The sequence below is a fragment of the Alexandromys fortis genome, unplaced genomic scaffold, assembly GCF_014885135.2.
Source record: "Alexandromys fortis isolate MF-2015 unplaced genomic scaffold, M_Fortis_MF-2015_v1.1 scaffold_6, whole genome shotgun sequence".
NCBI classification, from domain to species: domain Eukaryota; kingdom Metazoa; phylum Chordata; class Mammalia; order Rodentia; family Cricetidae; genus Alexandromys; species Alexandromys fortis.
Window position 1 is genome coordinate 12,849,195 of NW_026067902.1, and position 20,344 is coordinate 12,869,538.

General features: G+C 43.4%; 1 protein-coding gene across 1 annotated transcript in view; it reads left to right on the plus strand.

Moving 5' to 3' along the window:
• Atp8b4 (ATPase phospholipid transporting 8B4 (putative)) overlaps positions 1–20,344 on the plus strand; it is a 168,797-nt gene that overhangs the window by 134,398 nt on the left and 14,055 nt on the right. The window contains exons 23-25 of the mRNA XM_050134452.1: positions 1,285–1,468; positions 1,973–2,196; positions 14,420–14,503. Of these exons, the coding sequence (XP_049990409.1) occupies positions 1,285–1,468; positions 1,973–2,196; positions 14,420–14,503 (492 nt within the window). The remainder of the gene's footprint in view (positions 1–1,284; positions 1,469–1,972; positions 2,197–14,419; positions 14,504–20,344) is intronic.

Below are 20,344 nucleotides of genomic sequence, written 5' to 3' on the forward strand. Positions count from 1 at the left end.
ATGCTCTGACTCTTCTTTGGGCTTGAGGAAGCCAGCATTGGGATGTGGGCTTTCAGGTGATGTTCACCTGCCCTGTCTTTCTCTCGGTTGAAAGAAAGAGCTAATATATATGCTCTTCAGAAGCACTGCTTGCTAAGGATTTGCTCAGGTTACTCAAATATTTATTACTTAAAAATAGATTCCTTTCTTTCTTTCTTTTTTTTTCATTTTAAATACTAATTCCAGTTTCCCTTCCCTTCTCCTGCCTTCCCCCACCTCCTCCCATCCCACCCTCCCCTATCCATTCCTCAGAGGTGGCTAAGGCCTCCTTTGGGGAGTCAACAAAGTCTTCAGTACCAAGGTAAGGCAAAACCAAGCCCTATCCCCGGTATCAAGGTTGAGGAAGGTATCCCACCATAGGGAATGGGCTTTAAATAGCCAGTACATGCCCCCAGGAGATGTCCTGGTCCCATTGCCAGCTCCCTCCCCCAACAGTTGAAGTCACATAACTGTCACCCATATTCACCGGGCCTAGTTTGCTTCCACGCAGATTCCCCAGCTGTCAGTCCAGAGTCCGTGAGTGTCTACCAGCTCAGAGCAGCTGTCTCTGTGGCTAAAATAGATTCTTGTTTCCTTTGAACGTGTCTATTATAAAGTGCAAAATAAAATGTTTCTAGAAAGGTCATTGTCCAGTTACGTGGAGAGAACTGTGCTCTTTTTCTCAGTGGTGTCTTAGAGCATAGAAAGGCTCTTGGTATGCGGAGCAAGGACGGAAATGGTTGGGGAACCTTGGCTGAAGCACAGGTTGCCTGCCAGCCCATTTTTCAGGCTTCTGATTTCACCCACTGTGCATTTCAGGGCCAACCCCCCACCTCCGCCATGTTCTTTTCATCTTGTCTGCACACTGGCATTCACAAACAGTAACTGTACAAGACAGTACATGTAGAAGTCACCATGGTTTGCAGGTCATTTAAAACTGTTGAGATGTGTGTGGGTTCTCTCTGTTGCTTCTACTGATTGTAGTGAATCCTAGAACTTTTCCAACATCTATTATAGCTATATCTTGCCAAGAAAACAAGGTAGCATGTCAAAGAGACAGACGAAGGGCCTGTCTCTTATTTCTATGTTAAATCTCCTTGAAACTCACTGATGGCTCAATATTCACACCTTTATTCTTGTTACTGCCTTTGTGGTTCTGATTCGACAAGGTAATGAGATGGTTCTGAAGTTAAGAACCAAGACATTTGCTTTGACAATGGTCATATGCTCTGTTGCTGTTAATTTCTGTGTGTTTTGACGATACAGGCCCATGCCCTAGAAAGTGATGTGGAGAACGATCTTTTGGAACTCGCCTGCATGTGCAAGGCTGTGGTCTGCTGCAGAGTCACCCCACTCCAGAAGGCCCAAGTAGTGGAGCTGGTCAAAAAGCACAGGAACGCTGTTACCTTGGCTATTGGCGATGGGGCCAATGACGTCAGCATGATTAAAAGTAAGAGGGTGTCTTCTCAGTGAGGCACACTACATGTTCGGAGTCCTTTTTCAGCATGCAGTAATATGTCTTTGAAATGTGCATTAATTTAACTTTACCATGGTTCTTCCATGAATGATACTTTCTGGGCCCAGCACATCCACAGTTATTAGGATCCCTAAGATACTTCTCTTCAGTGAAATCATTTGCACATTTCTCATCTTCTCCTGTTTGAAAATGAGGGGAAAACTCATCAGAACAGGTGAAAGGAGCCAGGTTCCATCTTAGTTGCACCTGTGTAAGGTGCAAATTTCCAAACTTTTTCTGTCCCAGTTTTCTCTTATATAAAACTAGAATTGATACTTAACTATGTGACGAATGCATGATAGATGTGAAGACTATAATAATTATTGAAGCTATACAGTTACAATAAATGACTAATATAAAAGAGGAAGAAGCTCCTTAAAGATCCTGCCATTTTGGTGATAAAGCTCCTCTTCCCCCTCCCCACCCCCACACTGCCAGGTGCTCACATTGGCATTGGCATCAGCGGCCAGGAAGGCCTGCAAGCAGTCTTGGCCAGCGACTATGCTTTGGCTCAGTTTAAGTATCTCCAGCGGCTGCTTCTTGTTCACGGGAGGTGGTCCTACTACAGGATGTGCAAGTTTTTATGCTATTTCTTCTACAAGAACTTCGCCTTCACCCTCGTGCATTTCTGGTTTGCCTTCTTCTGTGGTTTCTCGGCACAGGTGAGTAAAAAGCACCCTGAGTTTTCTCCCCCAGGTGACAGACACCCACTCTTCTTCACACTATTTTACTAATAGAGAAAAGGCACTTTGATACACCAACCCACATAAAAAAATAAGTGTGGCCGTAATTTTTCTTATTTATAGAATAACTAATTACTACTTCCCACATATCTCTTCGCTTTTATTGAAATGCTTTGCCATGATAACAGGTAAGCTCAATAAAGAGTTTTTAAACTATATTTTTATGCCTTAAAATTTTCACATATGCCTACAACATGTTTGATCATCCTGCACTCACCTCACCCCAACTCCTTCCAGATTCCTTCAACTCCACCCCTGCCCAATTATATGTCTTAAAAAATTACCACCTGCCAAGTCCAATTTGTGCTGCCCAGAAACTCATAGGCATGTGGTCGTTCACTGGCACATGGTCAACTTTCCAGGGACTGCAGCCTTCAAGAGAACTGAGTTTTCCTCCACCATCAGCCATCAACAGTGAAAACTTAGCCAAGTTGGCGGGCCATGAGCACCGCTCCCATGCAGGCTGTGATGGTGACTGGCCTGGGTCTTGTAGGTCTCATGCAGGCAATCATAGTCACTGTGTGCTCAGGAGTGCAGGGCCTGTCACGTCCAGAGGGGACAGGTCTCTCATCTCACTGGTGTCTTCCTCCCCTGTTCCGACCTCTGGCTCTTATAATCTTTCTGCTCCTTCCTCCCTAGTGGTCTCTTGGGTAGATGGGGTATAATCTAGATGTCCCATTTATGGCCTGGCATTCCACAGACCCTGGGCACATGGTTCGATTGTGAGTTCCTGTTTTAACTATCAACCACTGCACACAGAAACTAAAAGCTGTACTAATTTATGAATGTGGATTTAGAGGGTTGCGTAATATTTTATGTCAAGAAGTACTAGTTGATGCTCTGACGTCAGAGTTGTTGATGTTGATATCACGTAAGTAGTTAGCACATTCATATACAGTATTCTGTTTATGAATGTAGATGTAGATGTAAACATCTATCTAATGTAGAGAACAGTTAATGTTGGTATTTCACTTTGTCTATGATGTGTCTTATCCATTTATATTTCCCATTCCTCTTCGTTGGTCCTCCTCTTACTTCCACTGATCCCTTTCTTCTTCTCAATGAGTTGTTCATTCCCCTCCTTCCATGGGGGAATGAACAGGGCTGGGAAGTAGAATATTAAGTAAGGTGATCCAAACTCAGAAAGACAAATCCTTCAAAACATTTTTATATTTTTAATTAACTTATAAAGAGGTAGATCTTCCTTATGGCTTTTTTTTTTATACATCCTTTGTGATTATCCCCACCCTGAGCTGTCCCTCCGCTCCTGTATGAATTGTCCCCTCCCAGTATTCCTGCCTCTACTCTTACATCACACACGTGCTCTATCCTATCCATATTTGAGGTCCCCTTCCATCCTGAGAATAGCCCCATGTTATACAGCAAAACCGTGGCTTACATTTCAATGCTGCAATTGAATGGAAAACATTTCCCCATGCTTTTCACTGTGTTCTTTAGATTACAAAAGTATTTGCACCTGACCATGTCTTGACTCTATGACTGTGATTATAGTCTTTTGTATTTTTCTTGTTAAAACATAATTTATTTTGAGAGACCTCTCTGATTTATGCTCTTCAAGAATTTTACTTTCCTTTATAATATTCTGAACTATTGTTTTATTATAAATTATTCAACTATTCTGATTCTGTGGACATTTAGATGCCATCATTTTCCTCTTCTAGTTCAAGCCACTCAATATCACAAACTGCTAGTAGGATGCTTATTTACCATCTTGGGTAGAAAAGATAAATATTGAATGATACATTCCCTACCCAGTTAGAACTTTTCTCATTAGGAAATAGATATCTAAGCAAGTCTAAACAGAAAGATTATAATTGAAGTTAATACATGATCATGGGGATGAAGAAATGTATGAGAAGCTGAGGTCACTCCAGGGCTGTTTTAGTTTGCATGGGAGGACATGGCTTTTCAGGCCCACGTGGAAATCTGAGTGCCTAATAATCTGGCCACTTCAGGGATGCATGGTCTGATCGCATAGAGGTGTGTAACTGTCATGTAAAAGGAAGAAATTCTTCCCGTCATACGCTTCCCAAGTGGCCTGCTGCTGAATTCTCCTCCTAATTGTTTACAAACCATTGAGAAAATTTTGTATGATGGCTTTAGAATTCACACATCAAGTTTATAGTAACCATTGTGATCATCTTTGTATGATTATGTACTTTTGTTCTTGTTTTGGATTTAAGAACATTTTGGGCACATCATTTGTGAGTCCTTGAATTTGAATCATTTCCATCCCTTCCTCTCCCCAAACAATGGCAATGCCCCCCAACTCCCTCTCAGGTTCATGGTTTCTTCCTTATTTACTGTTATGTTTGTGCATGCGTGCACATACACACATCCCCTTCTGAGTCCATTTAGTGCTGTTATTATGCGTATTTGTTTATAGATGACCATTGAATAACCTATCAGGGGACTCATCCTTGGAAAAGACTAATTTGCCATATCTCCGCAGCCATTGATTGTGACTCTTCATCTAGGGTGTGACCTTGTGGGAGTTCCCCTATCCATGCTGGCATGTCAGCTGGTGTTGCCATTGTGCTGGTCTTATTTAGGTGTTAAGACTTCATATTGTTGAGCTTTTATGGGTGCAGCTCTCTGTCATATATACAGGACTGTGTGCCTCACAGCAGATGTCCTGGTCTGGTAGCTCTTACAAGTTCCCCAGCCCCTTTTCTTCTCTGTTCCTGAGCCTTAGGTCTAGCAGTTTTGTTGTAGATACATCAGCTGGCGCTGGGAACCCCATGATCAGTTGCTATTGCATATTACCCAGCTGTGGGTTTCTATAATGGTCTCCACTGCTGCAAAGAGAAGCCTCTTTGGTGAGCGGTGAGAGCTACACGTATCGTGTGTGTGTGTGTGTGTGTGTGTGTGTGTGTGTGTGTGTGTGTGTGTAAGGCTATGGATTTAAAATGCAGTTGGGGGTTATGCTTGCTCAGGAAAGGGGAACTGATAGGTTCTCCTCTAGGGTCTATGGCCTCTTCAGCCACAGGGAGCTGGTTAGCTTTACAATATCAGGCCTGCATGCATGAATTCCCTCCTATTGAGCAACTCTTAGGCCCAATTACATGGTTATTGGTTACTCCCAATATTTACATGCCACTACTGTGTCCTTTGCTATTTCTTGCCATCTGGCTATTGTCATGGCTCATTGACTCCACAGCTGGGTAGGACTATTAATTGCTCTCCTCCCTTGACAGCTCATGTAGAACCTTCAGATACTATAAAGCCAGGACTCAGGGAGGAGGCTCCAGTTGGATTCCTGAGAGCCCTGTGTCCGAAGTATGTCTCCAGCATTAGGGTCTCACCTTCATGTTCTGGAAGGCAACTGAGGGTGAGGGCAATTGCCTAGATCATTTTGGGAGTCTTTTTGACTCCCCTGGCCCACAACTCTAGGGGAGGTATCCCATGCCTGGCACTGGTATTTTTGTTAGATTCCACTTAATATAAACTTGTACAGAAATGTTTTCTAAAATTGGCACAACACAGAGATGGGATTTTTCTCCAGGCTGCCGTGTAGAGCGAGAATCCTGTTCTCCAGCTTGTGTTTAGCCACTCTAAAGATGGAAACTGGAGCCCTTGAAACCCACACCCTGTGGGTAGCCCCTGTTTCAGGGGGTACTGAGAACTAACTGTGAGGGGCGCTGAGAGGTGGGGCTCGAATTGGCGAGGATCACTGTCTCTTCTCCCTGTTTTTCACTTGAAGGGCTTCATTGGCTCCAGGTTTGTGACATGTTTTGGCCTCCTCTTTGAGTTCTGCTCTTCTAAGGACTTTATGTTATAATGAAGCAGACTCAAAGTAAACATGTTTGGAAGAGACACTGTCCAGTCTATGGAGCTTGAGAATTTATGAAGGGGGGGCATTCTTGCCTCCATTGAAACCATCCAGGTGGCTTTGGCCACCAAAGTCATGTGCTACCTGTGAAGGTTTCCTCAGCTCCTAAAACCCATCTGTCTTTTGAAGTGAGCTGGCTATCTGAGGTCTTTTTACTTCCTGTCAGGATTCTCCTAAGTGGCCCTTTTCTGTTCAGTCCTGTCAGGAGTAAGACTCCTACACACTCTCCTATGTCTCTGAAGGTTTGCTCACTTACCAGCAATTAGCTTCGGTCTAGTTCAGTGTGGGTGCTCTGATGGCTCCAAGGGACTCTGCAGTGGAATGGAGGATGGTGGTTCCCAGGGACAGGGAGCTTACAGTCTGGGAACGATTTGACTGTAGAAAGTGAAACGGTTGTTCGATAATTCCATTGTCATGTTTCTCTTGTTTCTTCAACGAACTTTTTTTGATCAATTTTTTTTCATAGAATTTATTTTGGTATTTCCCGTCCCCCAACTCCTCTCAGAACCCACCTCCCTATCTACCCAATTTCATGTTTTTTTTTTTCTCTCTCAAAAACAAAGCAAAACAACTTCCAGTAAAAAAAAAAAAAATGAAAACCTCCAAAACATAATAAGACAAAAATGCCTCCCTCCCCCAACCCCCAGGATGAAATAACACCCCCCCCCCGCAACAAACAAACACTACTGGTATGTCGGTCAACTACTCCTGGGCATGGAGCCTGCCCCGAATTGTGGTTGATATACCCAGTGACACTCCACTGGAGAAAATGGATTTTTCCTTTCCCAGTAGGTATCAATTGCATCTTGGTTAGGGGTAGGATATTGTGTTTACTTCCCTTTTGCAGTGTTGGGGTTTTGTCTTGAGCCTGTGCAAGACACACGCATGCTGCCACAAGACTTTTGCGTGTGTGTCAGTCCTGTTGTCTGAGGAAGACACTGTTTCTCTGCAGCCATTCACTTGCTTTGACTAATCAATCTACCTCCTCATCTCCATAGAGCCCCGAGTCTTGACAGGAGGGGTTAGATGAAAACATCCCATTTAGGACTGAGGACTGCACGGTCTCTCACTTTCTGTACACTGCTCAGTTGTGTGTCTCAGTGTTAAAACCTCTACTGTGAGAAGAAGTTTCTCTGAAGAGGGTCGAGGGATGCACTGATCTATGGGTAGAGCATTATGTCTCTGGGAGTGGTTTTATTGCTCTTTTCCCTTAGCAGAATAATAATAGTAGGTTTTATCCTAGGTCCATGACCTATTCAGCCTGAAGTTCTTGGCCATTTTAGCTGGGTTTCATCACGTGGAATGGGTCGTAAACACAATTTTTAAAAGTGGTTGTTCATTCCCCTAATATTTGAGTCACTGTCACACCACAAGTTGCTTTCATAGGTTGTAGATTTTGTAGCTGGGTGACATTAATGATTCCCCTTCTCCTCCAGTGGCATGCAGAGTTCCTTCAGCACTGGAGTGCTAGTCAGTAGGGGTGAAGCTTTTAGCTGGGCACCAGCTTGTCTTCTTGTTCAATTCCATGTACATGTTGTCTTCCACAATAGGGCCTTACCGCCAGGTTGTGAAGAGAGCCGGTGGCTTTGGCTATAGCTCGTAATGTTTGAGGGTCCATGGCACCCTTTTATTTATTTATTTATTATGTATACAATATTCTGTCTGTATATATGCCTGCAGGCCAGAAGAGGACACTATACCTCATTACAGATGGTTGTGAGCCACCATGTGGTTGCTGGGAATTGAACTCAGGACCTTTGGAAGAGCAGGCGATGCTCTTAACCACTGAGCCATCTCTCCAGCCCCCATGGCACCCTTTTGAACAATGACTTGGCAGAATATAACCCCTTCCTGGCAATGGGGATTTTTTACTTGATGACATAAGATGTTTTCCCATTATGTTGTAACACTATTTACATTCTTTTCATGTATGTATATGTTTTCGGAACCTTGTCTTAGTGTTCTATTGCTGTGAAGAGACGCCATGACCACGACAACTTTTGTAAAGGCAATCATTTCACTGGGACTTGCTCACAGTTTCAGAGGTTCAGTCCACCATCAGCATAGTGGGTAGCAAGACAGCACACAGGCCAACATGATGCTAGTGGAGGAGCTGAGAGTTCTACATTCGGATCTGCAGGGATCAGGAAGAGAGAGCCACTGGGCCTGGCTAGGGCCCTTGAAACCTTAAATCCCACTCCAAGTAACACAATTCCTCCAACAAGACCACACCTACTGATTCCTCTAAAGTAGTGACACTCCCTAATGACCAAGCATTCCAATACAACAACCAAGGAGGCCATTCCTATTCAAGCCACAGCAAACTTCTATAGTAATAGGTTTCCATATGATTGTTCATAAAGCCTTTAGTGTTAGCTGTCCTTTCCCATATTCCTTCCTTTATCCTTCTCTCCCATCCCCCCACTTCAGCCTCCTATTCTAGTTTTTCCTCTATCTCTCCATAACACTATATTCTATTTTCTCTTCTTTAGAAGGCCCTTTTCTCCCCGTTGGTCCTTTACTAGAGATATAACTTCTGTGTTTATTCACGTTATAGCAAACATATCAAAACTTTAGATACTAACATCCACATATAAAAGAAAATACGCAATATTTAAAGAATTTATTTTGTGTGTGTCAGGGCAGGGGAGGGGCCCATGTACTATGGAGCCCATGTGCAGGTCAGGGAACAACTTTCAGAAATCTCTTCTCTCCCTCACCATGTTGATTCTGCACTCAAACTCAGGTCATCAGGTAGAGAGGGTCAAGACTCTTTATCTGTTGAGCCATCTTAATGGCTCCCAAAAAGCAAGTCTTGTTGAAAGTAGACCCTTTGCTCTGGCTGAGGGTTTGGAGGTAGGGAGTCTAAACCTTTATTTTACAAAGAAAGAACCTGAATCCCTCAAGAGCTGGAGATTAGTGGTGAGCATGGTCAGGAGAGTAACTCTTTGCCCCTTTATTTCTCTGGCTACTCTGCTCAAACAAGCTTCTTCAGGTGAACTGCCTTCCTTCTAGAATCATCTAAAAGCCTGAGTCTGCCTTCTGTCAGCAAGTACCCTAACTGAACTGCCCCTGGGGGACAAATAAACATAACCTATCCTGATGAGATTTTCAGCTGGATTTCTAGTTTAGCAGAGATTGGATAAAGGTTGGATCATGTGTCTTTCTGTAGGGCGTGCCTTACCCTGACCCACTGTTTGAGCACACATGATGTTCTTTGAGTTTGTGTGTGTGTGTGTGTGTTGTTGTTGTTAATATCTGTAACTTATTTTAAAAGCACTCAGTCCTTTGGGGGCTTTAATAAAGATGAGTTGTTCCCTTCCAAAATTGCTGAGGCCCAGTTTAGGAGATTCACATTTGAAAAACTGTGTAAATGTTGGCACAGGGCACTTAAGATGATATTATCTGATGACAATTTATCATTGTCAGGGAGATACAGAGATGCATATCTGAAAAAAAATTCCATGTAATATGGAAGCAATTATCTTGTCAAGGCTGGGAAAGTTTTTGTCAGATTATCAAGAAAATGTACAGTGAAACTTTGGAAAGTGATGGGAAAAAGTGAGACTAACCTTGAGGCCAGTGGTGATTTGGGTTCTGATACCCAAAGCCTGTTTCCACAAGGCAGGGGAGTTCCTCTGTTTTTGCCATCCACATGTGCCCTGTGGAAACCCTGGGCCAGGTTGCTGTTCAGGCTTGACCCCTCTACCTGATTCTCCTAGTGAGTCCCTGCTAATTGGTGACCAGCAACTAAAAATCTAAAACAAGACACCCCCTTTTTATTTCCCAGTGTGTTTTCTTTAACAGACAAATGTTTTTGAGAGCTGAAGGAATTTATACAGCTTTCCTCTGTCTGCAACACACAGCAAATACAGGGATATATATTTCCAAAGAGGTTTGCTGTTTTTTTTTTTTTTCCAGTGCTAGTGGCTGGTGCTCAAACCCAGGACCTTGTTTATGTTAGGCAAGCACTGTGTCCCCAAACCAAACCCTTTTATGACATTGTTTGTACTTGCCACATGCTAGACTTTGAGTTAGGTTTTTGGGTTCCTAGATGGGTAAGTCTCCAGGAGCTGGCAGGTTGATAGGATGGGGCTTGGAACCCGCATGTAAGCAATTACAGGTCAATGTTATAAAGCCCTGAAATGTGGTGAGTCATGGTACTAACAAGTGGCCTGGAATCCAGCCCTGGAATGAGCCTGTGGGAGAAAGGCTGCTGTGGCTTTTCTGCTTTTGGATATTCTTGGCTTCCAGACTGCTTCAAGCTTTTGCCCATTACCTGGGAAAGCGGGCCCTAAGGTGAATGGTTAATTCACTACGAGGGATGGGGGTGGACTAGCTCGGAAAGACTCCTGAAAAGACCTATACCAAGTTGTTTCCTCAGGACTAATCAAAGCTAAACAGGCTGGAATCAGAGGACAGGTAACCCAGCTGAGGGGCTGTAGGAAAAGCGAGGGGGAGTGAGTACTGGCTGGGTAGGGGTACAGCCATTGAACAGGATGACGTCATGAATTTGGGGAACAATTTGGTGATGAGGGTTGTTGGAGAGAGGAAGGAATCTCCAATTTCCTCTCCTAAAATGACTCTAACTTGTGTCAAATTGACAAAAAACTAACCAGTGCTGTGGAATAATGCTCTTATACACTATAAAGATTTGTCACTCATATTGGTTTAAAAAAAATGCTGATTGACCAGGCAGAAAGTATAGGCGGGGAAACCAGACTAGGAAAATTCTGGGTAGAGGAAAGGCAGAGACAATCACAAAGACAGACTCAGAGGAAGCAAGATGAGAATGCCATACTGAGAAAAGATACCAAGCCACGAGGCTAAATATAGATAAGAATTATGGGTGAATTTAAGTTGTAAGAGCCAGTTAGTAATAAGCCTAAGCAATAGGCCAAATAGTTTATAATTAATATAAGCCTCTGTGTGTTTATTTGTGATTGAACATCTGCAGACCGGGCAGGATAGAAATTTCTGTCTACAAACCAGCACAGATAGCGAGAATAAAAATGTTTCTCTCTGTTGTGCGTAACACCCGGTTTTGGTGTTACAAGACACAAAGAGACCAGGGTCATTCGACAGGAGATCAAGTGAATGCCCTTTATTCAGACTTGGCAAAGTCCTTATCTACCTAACTGCAGCACTAGGACCCCCGTGGGAAATTACCATATCAACAATGGTATGAATGCCCTGCAGCTAATCACCAGGTGGGGCAGGGGAAAATACAGGAACTTAACCAGGTGGGGCAGACCGCTAGTCATCTGACTAGAAACTGTATGTGCCCTAGGAATAAGGGCTGAATGCTTAGTCATGTTGACCAGAAATTGTCCTCGAGATGCACCCCAGGAATAAGGGTAGATCAGGGCCCTACAGTTGTGTGAGAGTTTTCCTGGGGAGACACAGCACATATGTTCACTCACCCATGAAATGGAACCCACACTAGGTCAAAAGAACAATTACAGTGATGTCCATCTAGGTGAATCAATGAGCTTTCATTAGGGTTACTAGCAGGAGCATGGGTGAGGAGATACAGGGTCAGAGTTGGCACCCAAACATCAGCATCACCACAAAACCACATGGTAACCCCCATGAAAGCTGTCGCCCTGGAGCACTCTGGATAGCTTGAAGCTAGCATGAGTGGTCTAAGTCTCTCTTTGCTGCTCAGTTGGTCAGTCTTCTCTTGCTGCTGTGGCTGTTTCCTCCTTTTATAAAGCTGGGGGTTGTGATGGGCTTCCAGAACCTTCCAAGTTTATGCCTTTGCATGCATGTAAGCGTCTGTTTACCACTTGAGTTTCCTCCCCTCTCCTGGAGAGAATGTTTCCATGGGCAGGAAAGGGCCTCATACATTTCCTCAGTCCTTTGCCAGCCCTTCTCCCACCTCATTCCCCCTTTAACTCTAGTTAAGGACAGCAATGCTCTGGTGACTTTCTCTCACCACAGAATCTAGCCATGCTAACAATGTCTCCAAGTCCAGTAGCCAGCACTGCAGTGTGTCTGCGTTAGTCAAGCAGACCGCCACAGAGCCTTGTTGGTTCAGATTCGGCCTTGGATGAATTTGCTTTCACTTCTCTTTTTCTTTAACAAATCTGTCCTCATCTCAAAAATAAATGATGGTGCTAAGACACAGCATACTTCAAATGCAGATTTAACATCTAAAGGAACCAGACTATTTTCTCTTCAAGATGCTTTACATCTCCAGGACATAATTGAAAGGATCACCTTACTTATGTGACTAAGTACAGCCCACTTTATCATCTCTGACTCATTTCATTCTAAAGTTCTCGAATGCATTAGCATTTCCTCACAAAGAAGTCGTGTTTCATAATCTACTGAGAATCTGATAAATTGGCCCAGGGCCTTTTGCCTTTTATTAAGAGCGCTGTTGAAGACTCCTCGGTTGCTGCTGCTGCATCATAGTCCTTCAGTCTGTTCCCAGTTTAGTATCAACCCTCTAATGCTTTCAATCAGTTAATCACACAGTGACCTTGTCTTCAGGGCCCTATCTATCTGTCTGTCTGTCTGTCTATCTATCTATCTATCTATCTATCTATCTATCTATCTATCTATTGAGACAGTAGTTTACTAAGTTCCCTCAGTTGATCTCAAACTTGCTCTCCCCTCCCCCTCGCCTCAGCCCCCAAGTGCTGGTGTTGTAAAGGATTGTCACTATGCCTGGCTGCTCTACCTTAGCTCTTGATGTCTATCATCCCCTTTATTGGTAACCCTGAGTCAGTCAATGACAGGTGTGCTGTTTGCTGGGCATATGGATGCTTTTTGCCTAAGGTATGCTTCACTACATCTTTCTGGATCATGGGAGTATGCCTGTGCTAGAAATCTGCTCATTAAATCTCTTCTTCCCTCCCTCCTTCCCTTGCTCCCTTGCTCCCTTGCTCCCTCCCTTCTTTCAATGTCACTTCTCTGTTAGATCATCTGCACTCACCTCGTACAATGATAACCCTCTCACATCCCTATCTCCTTTCCTCCCTGGTAATTATTATATTCTAATTCATGCTCACTCGCTCGCTCGCTCACTGGCTTGCTCCCCTGCTCACTCAATTCCTCCTTCAAAATTTGACCTTTTATTGTGTCTTCCCTTTGCCATTACAACATAGATTTCTCTATAAATTCCTGTGTGAGTGATTATGTTGAGTTATTGCTACACAGAACCTAGTATTTAGTGTGTATCGATTTCTCAATACACACCGAATTATAAATAAATGAATGTTATAAAAGTGGTAGGATAATCACTGGTTAGGAGCCAGAGATCTGTATCTTAATGTTTACATGTTCCTATAATAAAAAAAAAAAAAAAACTCTTAAAGATTTTCTCTGTGCTTCTCTATGTCATCAACCAAGTGGCATGCAATTTCTGTTCTACTAGGACTTATGCAAAGATTTTATTTGTTTGGTTTTTGGAAACAGGGTCTTTTTCTAGGCCAGGTTGACCTCAAACTTACTATGTAGTTGAGGGTGACCTAGAATTGAAAGTCCCCTGCTCCCACCTCATGGGTGCTGTGACTGCAAGCCTGTGTTTCTAGCTCTGGCTTATTTAGTACCGAAGATTAAGTCCAAGGCACCATGCACATTATGTAAGCACTCCATAGACTGAGCTGCATTCCCTATCCCCTATGCAAGCCTGTCTTGGGCACCTTACTCTGTGCATGTGAGGGATGATTTTATTGTCTTGTTTACATTCAGTGCACTGAACCCTGGGATTTGTGCTCCCTTTGCTATAAGGCTCATTTCTGTGTTTCTTTGGAAATACTTTAGTGGATTCTTTGAATATCACTTAGATCATGCATTTGAGCTTGTCATAAGCTATTAAAAACTTGGAGAATACAATAGTAACCCACTACAAGGGTCTGGGGTCTCATATATGTCTGGTATTGTGTCTTGATTTGGTATGTTGCACACTTTGGTACAGCTCACCCCCACTGACACACATGGTAGATATGATGTCATTTCTGAGATGAACAAGAGTTGAGCATGGTCATGCATGCCTGTAATCCCAGCACGTGGAGCCAGAGGCAGGAAGATAGCTTCAAGTTAGAGACCAGCCTGGGCTACCTAGTGACCAAGGCCTCTCCTTAAAAACAATAAGAAACAAATCAAACAAAAACAAAACACCTAGAGAAGACAGCACCTTCAAAATCCAACAACCTCCCAAAGAGGGAAAACCTGGGAAGAGTTCCAGTCTTTGCTCCTGACTCTGAGTTACTTAGCCCTGACAAAGCCCATTTTCACTCTGTGGACAGTGTTTCTCATGGATGTGTTACTTTTTTTCAGACTGTTTATGACCAGTGGTTCATCACTCTTTTTAACATCGTGTACACATCACTACCTGTTTTAGCCATGGGGATATTTGACCAGGTATGTGCTTTTCCTTTTTTCTGTATTTGTTGCTTACTTTCTCTGTAGAATCTTTCAGCTATTGCTAGATAGCTTTTAAGTAGAAGGCTGATTCATGGGAAGATCTTTAGGAATGCAGTTTTAATTAGAAGTGTTACATGGGTCGCAAGTCCTTCTGGGTTCCCTCCCCTGCCTGCTGCTTCTCCAAAAACGTCCTCCATCCAAGTTTGCCCTATCTATTCTTAGGGATTCACATCTCACAGTATTGATGTAAGGTTCAGAGAAGTCATGCATGAAGTCTTTTCTTTCATTTAAGTCCACCATTTCTCAAATTTCTATGATTGTATCTTTTTAAAAATATAATATTTTAAATTAAATTTTTGAGGCTTTGATAAACACACACAATGCATTATGACCACACTCACTGTTCCCCAACTCCTACTTCTAAGTTTTCCCAGATCTACCCCAACACTCCAACTGACCCTCTTAGCTTCACATCTCTCTCTCTCACTCTCTGTGTAGAAGGTTTGTAAAAGAATAGGTTTCGACATGACTTTCAAAACATCCTAACATTAGCCATCCCTCTTCCTGCTCCCTCCTCTATCCTACCCTGCCATTCCTTCCCCACTTAGATCCTTCCTTCCCATCATTCCGCTTTCTTCCTTCACATTGCTTGTATTTCATTATCCTCCACCCTTAAGCTCTTTCTTTCCCCACCAATGGGCCCTCTCCAATTTCCTGGATTCAGCAGGTACTTAAGTTAAACACATAAATCTAAAGGGCCAACGCCGGCGCCTTGGATGAGTGAGAATACATTGTTTTTGTCTTTCCGGGTCTGGGTTACCTCACTCCATATAATTTTTTTTTCCAGTTCCACCCACGCACCTGCAGATTTCCTAGTTTCAGTTTCCTATACAGCTGGATAGAATTCTACTGAGCATTTTTACCACGTTTTTATTATTGTCTCATCAGCTGGTAGACATCTCGGCTGTTTGCATATCCTACTTACTGTGGTGAATATGGATAAGCATGGATCTCTGTGGTAGGATGTATGTTCTTTGGATATCTGCCAGGGTTCACATGGTAGATCTGTTTATAGCTTTTAAAGGCACCTTGCCACTGATTTCCATGGTCGTTGCTCATGTCTGCATGCCCACTGTCAGGATGAGGGTTTCTGGTCCCCACATCCTCACTACTATTTGCTATCACGTGTTTGCTTGATGATAGCCAGTCTAGTTGAGGTGACACGGAGTCTCAAAGTAGTTTTGATTTGCATTTTCTGATAGCTAAGGATGTTGAAAAATTTAAATGTTTATTATCCATTTATACTTTTCTATTGAGAATTCTCTGCTCAGACTCATAACTCATTTGAAAACTGTGCTATTTCTTTTATTGAAATGTGTGTATATTCTAGTCCAGCAGGTCTCAACCTGTGTGGGTCATGACCTCTTTGGGGGTGGCCAAAGAGTTCTTCCACAGGGGTTGCCCAAGACCATTGGAAAACACATATATTTACATTATGATTCTTTATTTTATTTTATTTTTTTTTTATTTTTTGGTTCTTTTTTTTTCGAGACAGGGTTTCTCTGTGGCTTTGGAGCCTGTCCTGGAACTAGCTCTGTAGACCAGGCTGGTCTCGAACTCACAGAGATCCGCCTGCCTCTGCCTCCCGAGTGCTGGGATTAAAGGCGTGCGCCACCATCGCCCGGCTACATTATGATTCTTAACAATAGCAAAATTACAGTTATAAAGTAGCAACAAAAACAATCTTATGTTTGGGTGGTGACCATAGCCTGAGGAACTGTGTTAAGGAGTCTCAGCATTAGGGGGTCAAGAACCCCTGTTCTAGACACTAACCTTCTGTCTTATGTCTAGCTGGTGAGTTTTCCTCCATTCTGAAGCTTCTCTTTTTACTTGATTAACTGTTTTCTTCGGTGAACAAGAACATTTTAATTTAATGAGATCCTATTTCCTGAATGACCAGGGTCAGATTCCGAAGACCCTTAACTGAGCCTGTGTCCTGATATGTACCCCTTACTCTTCCTAGTAGGACTTTTGGAGTCCTTGATCTATTTGGAGTTGATTTGTTTGCATAGTGAGATACATGCTTTAGTTTCCTTCTTCTCTGTGTAGCTATCAAATTTCTCCAGTCTTATTTGCTTAAGATGCTGTTTACTCTCGTGTGTATTGATGTCATCTTTATAAAACAGGTCAGGTGGATCTAGGTGTGTGGACTTATATCTCTGGCTTCCATTTTATTCCATTGATTAATGTGTTTGGTTTTTGTGCCAGTACCATGTTGTTTTAACACCATAGCTCCATGGTTTAAATTAAACTAAGGAACGGTGATGCTTCCAGCAGTCTTCATTGTTTCAGATGGTCCTGGCTATCTTGAGTCTATTTTGCTTCCCTACTAATGCTAATGCTTTGCAGTTTTGGTGAAGAATTGCATTTGAATTTTGATGGGATTGCCTTGAGTTCTTAGGTCGATTTTGGTAGGATGGCCATTTTTACAATGTTAAATCCACCCGTTCATGAGTCTGGGAGACCTGTTCATCTTCTGGGTCTTCTTCAGTTTTTCCCTTTGGTGTTTTGAAGGTTTTCATTGTGCAGGTCTCTCATTTTGCTATCTAGCTATATATCTTTACTTCTTCCCCCTTTTTCTCATTAAATGTTAGCGAACAGATTCCTTAGCTTTCTCCACCCTTCAACCGGGTCACAACAACCCTACAGTCTGTCAAAGAGTTGACAAGACACTTCAGTGACACGTAGGACACACACACACTTGGCTAGCTTTCCTCCTCTGCTGCCCAGGATAAAGGAAACTTGAAACTGTGATATCTGCCTCCCAAACAATGTGGTATGGAAATTCCTGCCATCCCTTTGAAAGTCTGTAAATCTCCTTTGTTCAGGAGCCTTGAAGGCTTTTCTTTAGCTTCCCCATCATGTTAGACACGGTGGGTGAATGAAAATGAGGCCATGACCACTCCAAGGTATGGTTGAGAAGGATTTTATTGTAGATACAAGGGAGAGGGCAGCCAGAGGCATAGGAAAGAGGCTAGACTGAACTGGGCCGTGAAAGTGGGGGTGGGAGGTGAGAGAGGAAGAGAAGAGAGAGAAGAGGAGTGAGGGAAATGGACCAAGACAGGACCAAGAGAACGGAATGTTAGGTTTATGCAGGAAGGAGAAGCCGTGAGGAAGGAAGCAAAGTCCTTGGGCTTCTGAAGAATTTTAAGGTAGGGGGCGTGGTGAGAAGTTCTGGGAGGAGCCACAGGTACTGAGTGAGCCTTGTCTAGGGTTTCCTTGGGACCTGGTAGTGTCTATATGTCCTAATGAACTCCCGCTTCAAGCCCTGTCATTCCCCGCCTCCTTCCTAGTTAACAACTCTCTCTCTCTCTCTCTCTCTCTCTCTCTCTCTCTCTCTCTCTCTCTCTCTCTCTCTCTCTCTCTCTGTCTCTCTCTCTCCTAACAAACCTTATTCTGGAGGGTTCTTCCATTCAGGTCACTTTGTGAACCTGTTGCTCTGGCTTCAAGCATTATAGTGTCTCAGAATTAGTGCCTCTGAGACCACATGCTGGAAAGTGCTGTGTTAGCCTCTGGGGGTTTGGAGAGAGCTGTGCAGGGCTAAGGAAAAATGAGGGGACAGGGGCAGCAGGGGCAGTGCATAAAATATCAGCATGTACAGTGAGGCCTTCGTGGCCAGTACGGAGCAACCCCAGGGCACTGACCAGCCCATCTAAGACAGGTGAGCACACACAAGTCCTCAGTGGCGGAGAGAAAGAACCCAGGCTTTATTCAGTGTTTTTGTGTGTGAGATGGGAGAGCGGGGAGAAACCAGTTACCAGAATGGTGCTTCATAGCCTACTCTGGTTTGGAACGTACTTCCTGGCAAGGAAGGAAGTCTGGCTGCCTGTGGGGAAGTAGAAGCCTTAGCCAGTAGAGTTTCCATGGCACAATTAAAGTGTATTACTTTAAAACATTTTTTTTGAAGTATTTTTGAGACCAGATTTTTCTCCAATCTGTTATTAGACCTGTTTACTAGACTTCGTTTTCTGGCCCAAAGCAATCTATTGCACAATGCACATCTCCGCGCTGTGAGGTCACTCCCTTCTCCCGTTCTGTCTGCTTTGTAGTTGGTTCTGAGTCCCCGTCCATATGTAAAAAGGGCGTCCGCACAAAGTCCTGAACTTCAAAAAGCCCTTAGATGTAAAGGATTAATTAAGCACACGCTCTTCTAAGTGCTGCTGTTCACAACTGTTTCTTTTCTTGGTGCTTTGTAGCTGCCCACAACGTGGAGTCAAATAGTAAAAATAAAGCAGTTCTGGGAAGAAAACAAGAAGAAGAAACCAAAAACAGTCATTGTGCAATGTGAAAAAAGCAGAGCAAAGCAAAACAAAATATAATAAGCCTCCTGATTGACATCAACTTGAATGTCTGTTCCTCTCCTCTTTTGGTTTGTCTGTGCTGGCCCTTAAGCTGATGGCAGAGTCATGGATAATGGGCCAGAAGGCCGCAGGGGTCATCTCTGGGGTCACTCATTTTGTGAAAGGAGCAAGGCCAGGTGGTTAAGTCACAGACCGACCAACCGATTAGGGGCAGAACTAAGACCATCCTGAGCTCACTTGAGTTTGGGCCGCTACATTTTACCATCACTATTATTTATTATCACCATCATTTCATCAACATTTTATGTTAGAGCATAGATTATTGACCATTTAGTACGGGGCAAGGATTCTTAGTCATGACAGTGGTTTTCTGTGTGGGAGGTATTACTGTCTGCATTTCTACAGATGAAGAAACCAAGACTTGGGTTAAGTAACAAGACTACATACTGCCAAAACCTGTTACCAGGCCTTCAGCTCATCACTGTGGTTTCAGAGCTTGTGACTGTAACTGTACCAGTCACCACTCTAGAAGAAAGTACTCTCATATGACGGCTTCTGCAGGGAGGACTTCTTAAAGAGAACGTGTCAGGATTCACAGAACCCATTCTTTGCAGTCTGGGCTGCTCGACAAGGATGAAGGGGTATTAGACTTCTAGAATTTATCTACACATAGACTTTGGTGTTTCTTTTTTGTTGTTGTTGTTATTATTTCTTTTGTTTTTCAAGAGAGGGCTTCTTTGTGTAGCCTTGGCTGTCTTGGAACTAGCTCTGTACACCAGACTGGTCTCCAACTCAGAGATCTGCCTGCCTCTGCCTCCTGAGTGCTGGGATTAAAGACACATGCCACCATTCCCTGGCTGGACTTCTATGCTGGCCATCTTTTAGTCTTGTCCCTTCATTTTGATGCTCACACTGTGGCTATTAGCATCATTTTTGTAGACAGCCTGTTTCCAGAATGTCTACATTCTGTAATGCAGAATCTCATAGATTAATACGTCCATTAAGTTTTAGAGAAATCAGTTAAGTTTTTTCTAGAACTTGGTGGCTGCTAAATCTGGAGCTTCCTATTCTGTCTGTTTCTGGTGGCATTTATTGCTGAATTCTCTCTGGGCAAAGTGTTTAGTCTCAGCCCTCTTCCCACTCTGAATACCACATGGGTTTCCCCCCTTTTCTCATCATTCCTGCTCACCTCGTGCCCAGGGGGCCAATGCTGACTCTGAAGCCCTCTGCAGATGATGTTAGCAATTTCCTTACGGTGCACGGCTATACATAATGTGCTGGAATCCTGGAGCTTGAATCCTTCCAAGATGGCAACAGCCAGAGCAGCCTGTAGAGGACGTAGGGAACAAATTTTGACTGGAGTTCAAATATATGCATTCAAGTTCAGACAAATCCTGCCTGTGTTGTTTAAGATCTGGGTGCCCTCTCCTCTGTTTCTATTGGGGATGGAAATGTCTTCATATCAAAGGAGGGGTCA